The sequence below is a fragment of the Vombatus ursinus genome, unplaced genomic scaffold, assembly GCF_900497805.2.
Source record: "Vombatus ursinus unplaced genomic scaffold, bare-nosed wombat genome assembly UNPS02007284.1, whole genome shotgun sequence".
NCBI lineage: Eukaryota > Metazoa > Chordata > Mammalia > Diprotodontia > Vombatidae > Vombatus > Vombatus ursinus.
Window position 1 is genome coordinate 22,077,690 of NW_020947062.1, and position 11,591 is coordinate 22,089,280.

Genomic DNA, 11,591 nt, shown 5'->3' on the forward strand with positions numbered 1-11,591 from the left:
CTTAACCACCGCTCAGATAGCCAAAGACCTGATACATCTAAGCACTGATGTCTCTAAGCATTGAGACAGAACCATTTAGGTGGGAAGAAGGCAATGATCAGGAAACTCTGAATTCCTGGATAAAGACAAGAAAGATGATAGGAGAGTGGGGTCCCTTTTGCTGGAAATCTTCAGGTTAAGGCACTGTGATTGCTTATCAGATATTGTGTACAATCTCCCTTTTCCTATTTTCATGCTTTTGCATGGGCCTGGAATGCACTCCCTCCTCATGCCTGCCTTGCTTCCTTTAAACCTCAAGTACCACCTCCATTATGAAGCTTTTAGTGGTCCCATTCTTCCTCCCTATTGGTGCCTTCCATGCATCCAAATTGCTTGGTATTCATTTTGCATATACCTTATATTATCAATGTAATGTAAAGTTTTGAAGGGTGGGGCCTGTTTTGTTTTTGCCTTTGAATCTTCAAGTCCTCTCAATAGTAAATAGTCAATAAACATTTATTAAGCACTTACTACTATGTGCCAGGCATGTTAAACACTGGGGATACAGAAAAAAAAAAAAGGCAAAAGCTAATCACTATTCTTCAGGGAGCCCCAATGCAAAGTAAACCACTTTGAACAGAGGTGCTAAATAAATACTTAACAAATAAATGATGTCGAAAGAGGTCAAGCCAGATGGCTTCTGAAGTCCCTGTCAACTTTAAGATTCCTTGATTCTGTCACTAATTGAGATCATTCACTGGCTTGTTTAATGTGACCTTGAGTAGGTCACTTAGCCCTTCTGGCCCTCAGTTTCCTCATATGTAAAATGAGGGAGTTAGAAGACATGACTTCTGATTTGCTTTCCCACTCTAGAACTTTGATCCTTTGATTTCTGTCTCTGACTTTTCAAAGGAAGAAATATAGATGTGAAAGCCATGTATTCCTGAAGCTAGGAGGGAGAATATTTAGCCCAACACCCTCATTTATTAGATGAAGGAACTGAAGGGTCATACCCAAAGTCTGAGGGAGTTGGCTGCAATAACAGCTTAGAGGCCAGGTCTCCTGATTCCTAGCCCAGGGCTCTGCCTACCACACTAGGATCCAGGCTCTTCCATGACCCTTAATGCCTTTTTTATTTCATTTCCATTCTTTCTCTGGATGATAACACAGGGATACATTTGATACAGTTGAAGAGCAGAAAATTCTATTAAATATGCCTACTTAATGAAATACATATATTTTTATTAAATACAGACTTTCATAAGCCTTAAGTGCAGTTGAGGATTTAAAAGCCATAGGTAACTTCATATCACCACAAACGTAATTGCTACATATGTTGGTACATTCCTTCAGTAACTTAAATCTACCACACTGGAGACAGAACACAAAATTAACAACATAAAATAACCCACATTTAAGCAAAAGGGTGATATGGGGGGGACAAAATCAAACACCATATATGAAGACATGCTTACACATAGTTTCCCCCATCTTGGAGGCCCCATAGGGCCTTTAAAAATAAATGAGGTTATACAGTTCCCTTCCATAGATGTAACCATTTAAGACATTTTATTCCTGCTAGAATTAGGTCATTATTTGAGCTGGGCCAGCAGGCTATGCCGTGTTAGACTCTAGGGAACTCGTTGTAATATCTTAAGATCTTGTGATCAGCAAGGGAGTTCTTTTCACCCAGTGGGCTAGTGAAACTTACTGCCCTGAAACTCCCTTGTAGGCTGTATTTCTATTTCTCCTCCTTTGCCCTGCTCTGCTGGGAGAAAGGTTGTCCTGAGATACTAAAAATTCAAGTCAAAAGCCCCCAAATGCTGGAATTTAATTCAACTCCCTGGTCTCTTGTGGGGGCTCTGGGTCCTCTTGGATGGCTTCATATTCATCTGTCTCTTCTGCCTTTGCCCTGTAAATCAGGGGTGAGCAGCTGAAACGGATACAGCAGGCAAACTTTTCTTTAGAAGCACCACCCTCAACACGAATAACCATCTGGACTCCAGAAAATATGACTTTGCTAACTGCCGTCAGTGGGACTTGCTCCAGGTATTTTAAAGTCAGTCCGTTCACCCATACACTGCTGCTTCTGCTCAAGATTTTCAGACAGAATGTCAGGCAGACATTTCCCTTCTCCAGATATGGCTCCAGGGATATATGGTGGCGAGAGACGCCAGGAAGCCTGAATTTGAGATGGGCATTCTGACCTCTCCCGATGACTAGATGAGTAGTGTCATGCTCCAGGTGATGAGGGATGTCTTCAAAGATGCCTCTGTCTTGGTTAGGGTGATAGAGGGCTATTTGAAGGACAGACATTGATCTCTCCATGTATGTATAGAGAAGCTGAGACCCTGGAATGAGCCTGTGAAAGGACATAGGAATATGGATTTGAATAAGTAGATTGAGATATTCTTGTCCCCCAGACTTGCCTCCTTGTGTATGTATGTGTGTATGTATTAGGAAGAAATACACAGGCTTATGCACTTCAAATGTTCTTGAATACGTTCTCTTAGCACTGCTTCAAGTGTCATCAGGCAACGTTCAACAGAACTGTTTCATCATCCATGGACAATGTAAGCCTGCTTAATTCAATTCAATTCAACAAATAATTATTAGACTCCCACCATGGGCCAGGCACCATGTCAGGTGCTGAGAGAACAACAAAGATGACTCAGTGCCTGCCCTCCCTGAGTTTACATTCTACTAGTGGGAATGCAATGTGTACTGGTATTAATAGTGAATAAAAGGAGGTAAATCAGTGGCAGTGGTGGTCAGAAAAGGCCTCATGTAAGACTTGACATGTGAGCTGTGTTTTGAATACAGCCAGGGGTTTTCTAAGACTGAGGTCAGTGTTAGAACAGAAGTTAGTACATAGGATCATAGGATTTAGAGTTAGTAATGAAGTTAGAGGTCATCTAGTTCAACCTCTTCATTTTATAGGTGAGGAAACTGAGTCCCAGAGAGGGCCAGGAAGTAAAACCAGTTTCTTAAAATTCAAATCTTTCAGTTAGACCAAAAACCTTTTTTTAAAATTTATTTTTAGTTTTCAACATTCACTTCCATGAGCTTTTAAGTTTTAAATTTTCTCCCCCTCCCTCCCTCACTTCCTCCCCAAGACGACATGCAATCTGACTAGGCTCTGCATATACGTTATTAGTCATGTTGTAAAGAAGAATTAGAACCAATACGAGGAACCACAAGAAAGAAGAAACAAAAAAACATAAGAAAAAAAAAAGCAAGTAGTGTGCTTCGATATGCATTCCAACTGCATAGTTCTTTCTCTGGATGTCGATAACATTTTCCAACATGAGACCTTTGGAGATGTCTTAGATCCTTGCATTGTTGAGAAGAGCTAAGTCTATCAAAGGCAGTCATTGCACAACGTGGCTGTTACTGTGTACAACGTTCTCCTGGTTCTGCTCGCTTCATTCAGCATCAGTCCATACAATAGACCAAAAGTTTTCACACTGGCCTTGGAATGCCATGGAAAGGCAATGGACCCCTCTGCTCCAGTCCCTGTTCTGCTATTAACTTACTTGGCGACTTTGGGCAAATCATTGAACTCCTATGGGCTTAATAATCCCTGCTGGCTCAACTTCATAGGGCAGTTGAGATGGAATGATTTGCTCAGTGCCAAGAAAGCTGAAGGAGAGGAATCCTCAGACTAGGTACTGGTATAGTTTGCTTTTTACAGTTAGTTAGTTTTCAGGTTTCTTGTTCTTCTGTGCTATCTATAGTCAACTTGGTGGCACAATTAGCAGAGCACTGGGACCAGAGTCAGGAAGACCTGAGTTCAAATTTGACTTAGACACTTACTAGCCATGTGATCCTGGACAAGTCATTTTACCCTTACTTGCCTCATTTCCTTAACTGAAAATGGGGTTAATAATAGCATCCATGTCCCAGGATTGTCATGAGGATCAGATGAGATAGTATTTGTAAAGCACTCAGCAAAGTGCCTGGCACATAGTAGATATTTAATAAATGCTTATTCCCTTCCTTCCTTCTTGGATATCTCATAGCTACAGGCAGAAGACTTTCCACCCCATAGGGTGATAGTGAAGAAGGTGAGAAGTCTTACTGTGTTCCCTGCAACAACATTGTCACCTGAAGGTTTCAAGTTTCAGTAACTTTCACTGAGAATTATTCAGTGCTTAGAGGAATAACGTCTACTCTAGGATACATTTGAGGCCTTCGATATTCACATAGTCTTAATATTAGAAGGGATGTCAGAGGTCATCTAACTTCCTCTCATACATCTCTGCTGAGAGTTAACTTAGTCGCTCCCAGGTAGCCCATCCCAGTTAGGATAGCTCTGGGAAAGTTTCCTTAGATCTAGCTGAAATCTGCCTTTGAAATGTCCACTTGCTCCTAGTTCTATCCTGGGATGCAAGGTGGAACAAGGCCAATCCCTCTTTCGTATCACATCCCTTCAAACACTTGAAGACAAATTATACTCCCTGCAAATACTCCTCTTTTCTGGACTAAACATTCCTAGTTGCTTTGTCTGTGTTCTGTGACTTCCAATATCCTGATTACCCTCCTTTGGAGATCCTCAAGCTTGTTCATGCCCTTCCTAAAATATGGTGCCCAAGAACTGAACAGCAGGTGTGGTCTGGCCAGAGCAGAGGACGACGAAACTATCATCTCCTTTGGCTCAACATCACATGAGCTTTTCTGGCTGCCAGATCACCATGTTGAAGGCTCTCTAGAAGCCGTGGCCTGTTCCACAAGAGCTATCGTCTGGCCATGCCTCCTCTAACTCTGCATCTGTGCCGTTGATGGGACATTCATCCCTACATCTTATTAGGTCCATTCCATGACTTTAGCCTGTCAAGATTTTTTTGGATCTAGACTTTGGATCCAGCATGTCTCCCTTCCAACTTTCTTTCATCCACAAAGTTGATAATTGTTCTAGCTTCCACTGAGTCATTGATAAAACTATAGATAAGGCTGGAAAGTACCTTGGAAAGCAATGATTTCTGTAAGTCATAGAACATAAGTGACTGGCTAGTGACAGAATAAGACTGTAAGTCTGGTCTCTAGGTCTCTCCCAAGTGCAGGGCAATTTTCATTGACCAGTTGTCCCATGGGGAAAGTGACTAACATTGCTACTCTTGGTGCCCTTTGACCCCTCTGAATCTTCCTTGACCTCTGTATTGCCAGGGATGTTGTTAGTATAAAGAAGAAGGTTTCTCTCATGAGGTCCCCCCGATCCTCAGACCTGGCTACTTCTCTTTCTGATTCACAGCTCCCCTCCTCTTCCCTGCCCACCAGATCACCAAGTCTCCCTCTGTGACAAGCCCAGGGTGCAGGCTCCATCGGGTCTTTTCCTTCTGGTTATTCTGGGAATGGATCACACAAGTATGGGGGTGTGGGACTTTTATGACTTCCACTGATACCTGCCTGGGCACTGCTTCCAGAAAGGACACATGGACAGGAAATGGAAGAGTTTTGGTCTGAATCCTGCCTCTGATATCCCCTACCTCTGTGACCCTGAGCAAGTCCTGGACCTCACTTTCCTCACCTGTAAAATGAAGGGTTGGAATAGATGATCCCAAAGGACGCTTCCAGCTCTGTTATCCTTTTTTTTGAGGCAATTGGGGTTAAGTGACTTGCCCAGGGTCACACAGCTAGTAAGTGTCAAGTGTCTGACACCGGATTTGAACTCAGGTCATCCTGACTCCAGCGCCAGTGTTCTATCTACCGTCCCACCTAGCTGCCCCTGTCTATCCTTTTCACATCCTGCCTTGTATTATCATTATCTGCACATATGTTATATCGGGTTATATTATATATTATAGTGTATTATATTATTTGCATTATTAATGTGTTGTGTTATATTCTTATTTTAATAGTATAATACATTATTAATATATTATGTAATATTAATACTATAATACATCACTAATATATTATTTGCATATTTGCATTATTTGCACCTTTTCTCCCCCACTAGAAGGTAAGCTCCTTAAAGACAGATCTTTGTGTTCCTTGGGCTCTGCACATAGGAGGCTAATAAATGTTTGCAGAATAAATTAGTGAACTAATTATTGAAGAAGCAATCTGGCATAGTGGAAAGAATACTGAATTTGCAATCAGGAGATGAGGGTTCCAGTTCCAGCACTACAACTTGTTGGCTGTGTGGCACTAAACCTCACAGGGTCTTAGTTCTCTTGACTAGTAGAGGCAGCTGGGTGCTCAGTGGATAGAGCACTGGGCTGGGAATCAGGAAGACTTCAGTTCAAATCTTGCCTTAGACACTAGCTGTGTGATCCTAAGCAAGTCACTTAATTACTGTTTGCTTCAGTTTCCTCAACTGTAAAATAGGGATAATAATAGGGTTGTTGTGAGCAGTAGGTGAGATATTTGTAAATTGCTTACTACAGTGCCTGGCACATCATAAGTACTTAATAAATACTTGTTTCCTTCCTTCCAGTAAAATGAGGGGGCTGGACTAGTTGGCCTGTATATCTATGATCCTGTAACTTTAAGGCCCCTTAGAGTTGTGATATTTCAAGATCTGATGAATGAATGATTTGACCTGGAAGCCACCAAAGATTTCTTTTAGGTGAGCTTTTCAATGCCCTCCTAAAAAGACTTCCTGTTAAAGAGCAATTCAGATACTCAGAGGCTTAATTCTTAAATTAATTCTTAAATTAAAAAAAAATTATCCAACATTTCCTTGAAGTTGGTACTCTATAGATGGCCCTAAACTTGTCTCCTGCTTTCCTGCCGTGGTACTATGGAAGGTCACAGGATAACAGGATCTTATCTCTAAAGCTAGAAGGGACATTATAGACAAGGAAAAAAAGAGATGAAATGCTCATAGTATCCTTTTCATTCCAAATGTAATCAGTGCTTACTTCTCCCTGAACTCAAGTAACTTGATGTTTACTTAAGTGACTGAATTTTCTGATGAAAATCTGGCTCAGCTCAACAAACATTTCTTAAGCACCTGGCATTAATAAGGCTGTGCTGGGCATAGTAGAAAGGGGAAAAAAATGGCCAGTGAAGACCACTGTGCCTTATCTCAAAACACTCAGATATCTTCCCTCGTTATCTCACATAAAGAAGTGTCTCTTTGCTTTGCTAAGACAGGTAACCTCCAGGTAGCTGGGCGGTACAGTGGAGAGTGCTGGACCTGGAGTCAGGAAGACCTGAGTTTAAATCCAGCCTCAAACACCAGCTGTGTGACCCTGGGCAAGTCGCTTAACCTTTGTTTGCCTCAATTTCTTTAGCTATAAAATGAAGATACATAGGGTCGTTGAGAGGATAAAGTGAATTAATATTTGTAAAGTGCTTTGTAAACCTTAAAGCAATGTATAAATGTTATTTTTATTAAGACAAATCTCTCTACATACACCCTTAATCCTATTCTATCTTGAATTCTCTAATAGATTGTACCCTCTCTCTAATATATTGGACCCCCACTCTCTCACTAATCTTCAGTCTCTCCCTGTATACCCCTCATGTCTCCCATCCTTACAAAAACCCTCACTTGATCCGAATATTCCTGCTAGCTATCGTCCAATAATTCTCCTCCCCCCTTCATGGCTAAGCAACTTGAGGAAGCTGTCTACATTAAATTCCTCTCCTTTTCCTCTCTTTTTAACTCCCTTCAGTCTTTCTGACCTCAGTCACTGAAGCTGCTCTCTCCAAAGCCCCCAATCATCTCTTAATCTCCAAACCTAATAATCTTTTCTCAGTCCTCTTCATTCTTGATCTCTCCACATCCTCTCACAGTCAATCACTGTCTTCCCCCATCCTTAGGTTTTTGGGACTAGAATTTTTCCTGGTTTTTCTCCTACCTGTCTGACTTCTCCTTCCTAGACTCCTTTGCTGAATTCATCCAGTCATGCCCATTAACCATGGGTGTCCCCCACAGGCTCTGTTCTTGGCCCTCTTTTCTTCTCCCTCTATTCTATTTCACTTTGTGCTATCACTAGCTCCTATGGATTCTATTATCTTTATGCTGAGATTCTCAGATCTTCTTATCTAGCCCTAATCGCTCTTCTAACCTCTAGTTTCACATCTCCAACTGTCTACTGGACCTATCAAACTGAATGTCCTGTAGACATCTCAAACTCAATATGTCTAAAACTGAACTCATTATCTTTCCCCTAAAACCTTCCCCTCTTTCTAGGTTTTTCTATTACTATTGATGACACCACCATCTTCTAGTCACACAGGCTCAAAATCGCAGTGTTATTTTCAACTCCTCATTTTTATTCCCATATCTGATCTGTTGCCAAGTCCCATAATTTTAACATATACCACATCTCTCATATACAATCCCCTTCTCTCCTCTAAAACAGTCACCACCCTAATACAAGTTGTCAGCATTTTGTGCCTGGATTATTTCAATTGCCTTCTGGTTGTCCTCCCTGCCTCAAGTCTCTCCCCATTCCAGCTTACCCTAAAGCTCAGGTCTGACAATTTCTTCTACTTCTACTCAGTAAACCTCAAAGGTTTCCTATTACTTCCATAATCAGACATAAAATCCACTGTTTGTTTTTTCAGATGTTCACAACCTGGCCCCTTCCTACCTTTCCAGTCTTCTTAGACTTGACTCCTCCACATACTCTGTGATCCAGTAACAGTGACTGCCTTGTGGTTCCTTGAACATGGCACTCTATTTCCTGACTTTTTCAGTGGTTGTTCTTCAACCACATATTGCTCTTCCTCCTAAGTCACTGCCTGGAAATCTGTCCCTCCTCAGCTCCTTCCTGGAATGCGCTCATTCCTAAGTTACACCATCAGGCTTTCCTGGCTTCTTTTGAGTCTCAGTGCAAATCCTACCTTCTTCAAGAGGCATTTCCCTGTCCCCATCAATGCTGCTGCCTTGCCTCTGAGATTACCTGCAATTGTTCCTATTTGCCTATTTTCTTCCCCATTAGAATGTGAGCTCCTTGAAGGGAGATGGGCAGGGACTATATATACACCTACACACACACACACACACACACACACACACACACACACACACACGGCCTTTGAATCCCTAGTGCTTAGCACACTGCTAGCTTGGCACATAGCAAGTACTGAATAAATGCTTCTTGACATAACTATATCCAGTGAGCTACCAAAAAGGTCTCTGTGTCAATGCTATTGGCTGAAGAGCTTTCTAAAACCTAAGTCTATTTTTCCTACTTACCTTTTTTCATGCTTCAGAAGGCCCTTGCAGACCATCAATTATTATCAGAGGGATACAGGTAGTGATCTCTGCTCTTATGTCCCTATGTAGAAATTGTATCTATAGCAAAAGAGGTGGGAAGGACCTTACAGATAATTTGATACAGCTCCTTCACTTGACAAATGAAGAAGCAGGTGCTACAGAAGTTCAGTGACTTGCGTTAGGAAATAAGTCATGAAGGCTGGATTTGAACGTAGCTCCTCTAATTCAAATCCAGTGCTCCTAGATGCACTGACCCTCAAATTTCTTTGTTAAAACAAACAAAAACTCTCTACTATCTATTTGCTTGCTTGCACTTTGGTCTGGTCTCTTCAAAGAGTAGTGCATAAAGAAAACTGATTACTTAAGCATAGTGATGATAAATCTGGGAAGGCTACACTTTCCAGCGGTGGGGAAACCTGTAGCCTTGAGGCCACATGTGGCCTTCTAGGTCCTTGGGTGTGGCCCGGCCTTTTGACTGTGTCCAAATTTTACAGAACAAATCCTTTTATTAAGGGGATTTGTTCTGTGGAGTTTGGACTCAGTCAAAGGGCCACACTTGAGGACCTAGAGGGCCTACTCCCAAAGTAGAGTGTGCTGCCTGGAGAGATAGCGTGTTTCTCCTCCCTGGAGGTCTTCAAGCAAAGGCCAGATTACTGGACTTTATTAAAATGATTAATTATTAAAATTACAGATTCCTAACTATATTTGTTAGGTATACTGTAGAAGGGATTCTTATTCAGGTATGGATTCAGTCAGTCAGGAAACAGACATTTATTTAGCATTTGCTATGAGGATACAAGGAAAATTAAAAATAGTCCCTGTCCTCAAAAAGCTCACATTCTAATGGAGGAGACAATATATATGTAACTAGGTATATACAAACTGTATAGAAGGTAGTCTCAGAGCGAAAGGTACTAGTAGCTGGGGGGACCAGGAAAGGCCTCCTGCAGAAGGTGGGATTGGAGTTGAGTCTTGAAAGAAGTCAGAAACACTTGGAGGCAGAGTTGAGGAGGTAGAGCATTCCAGGAATGAGGAAAGCCAGAGATAAGAGATGTTAGTGTCATGTACAAGCAATAGCAGGTGGACTAAAGTGTGAGAAGGCTGGAAAGATAGGAAGGAGCCAGGTCCCGAAGAAATTTAAACGCCAAACAAAGGATTTCATAGTTGATGCCATAAGCAATAGGGAGTCACTGGAGTTTATTCATAGAAGGATGACATGATCAGACCTATACTTTAGGTATACTTTAGTAAAACCACTTTGGCCACTTGAGGTAGAAATTGGACTGGAGTGGATCTGTTTAACCCTGTAGCCTTACCTTCATTAATTAGTGGACAAAGTATGGTACAAAATCAGGATTTCCTTTTAAATACAATAATTGGACTAATAATCATAACCCCTTATACATGGCAAGTACTTTACAATTTTCAAAGCGTTTTCTTATCTGTGCTTCATTTTGCCTTTGCAACATCTCTGTGAGGCAAGCCATATTAAGTTATTGCTAGTGTAACATGAGTGAGTTATTAATGAGACATAGCTAGACCTGTCACCACCCAGGTCACCACCTCTGGATACTCTACAACCCATCAATGTCCTTCCTAAACTGTAGTTCACAGAACTGAGCGCAATACCCCAGATGTGACCAGACCAAAGCAGAAGACAAGGGCTCTCTTACCTTCTCCTCCTGGGCATTTTGCCTGCCAATACAACACTCCCCCCTCCTTTTTTGGCAGCCAAAATAACCTATTGCTTTATATTTAGCCTACAGCTCAGTCATACTCCCCCCTCTACATACACACCAATGTTTTTCAAATAAACAAAAATTTAGCCATGTCTTATTAAGACAAGAAGGGAAAAAGACACTACGTTGAAATCTTTGTTTCTATGTGTGTTTCAGCAAATAACTCGAAGAAACATGCCTTTGAGTTAGAAACGAGTCTTTCTGGCTTAGTTGCTACCTATTTGGGGGGTGTTTTAGGGTATCCTTCCACAACCCAGCCCCAGGCCAGTGAATTGACTTAATTTACCTTGCTGTCGAAGCTACATCTGGGGTGTCAGAGTCTCTGACTGGAAGCAGCAGTTGATCTTGTTACAGGTCTCTGTTTTGTTTGGCTCCTCTGGCCCAGGAAACTATTTCAGCAGAGTCTCTCATTCAACATTCTCTTTTAGTTTCCCTTGAGGAAAGAGAATTAAAACCACCCACCTCCTCCTTTGCAGAAGTGCAACTGTGTTGTTGGTGAGGTTGGGAAATTCCTGCAATGACTTCACAGAAAGGTATAAAATCTGCTGCTTCAGCCAGTCTCTGGATTTCAAAGGTTGGCAATGCCATGGTGGGATATTCCTTCCTGTGGCTAGCTCTGTCCCTATCTTGAATGCCTCGTCTCCAAAGGCCTAGAGAATTGGGAAAAGAACTTCAGAAAATGGATCCAAATTGTA

At 41.7% G+C, this 11,591-nt stretch overlaps 1 protein-coding gene across 1 annotated transcript; it reads right to left on the reverse strand.

The window, feature by feature from the left end:
• Positions 1 to 1,256: 1,256 nt before the first annotated feature.
• TIFAB (TIFA inhibitor) lies at positions 1,257 to 11,327 on the reverse strand. The gene is made up of 2 exons (XM_027849259.1): positions 11,183 to 11,327; positions 1,257 to 2,341 (listed from the first exon to the last, which is right to left on the reverse strand). The coding sequence occupies exon 2, from the start codon at positions 2,305 to 2,307 to the stop codon at positions 1,810 to 1,812; it is 498 nt and encodes a 165-aa protein (XP_027705060.1). The 5' UTR covers positions 2,308 to 2,341; positions 11,183 to 11,327; the 3' UTR covers positions 1,257 to 1,809.
• Between the last annotated feature and the right edge of the window lie 264 nt (positions 11,328 to 11,591).

What these genes read in the sequence shown, in the direction of transcription:
- TIFAB (XM_027849259.1), bottom strand. Translation starts at nt 2,307, where the DNA reads ATGGAGAGATCAATGTCTGTCCTTCAAATAGCCCTCTATCACCCTAAC.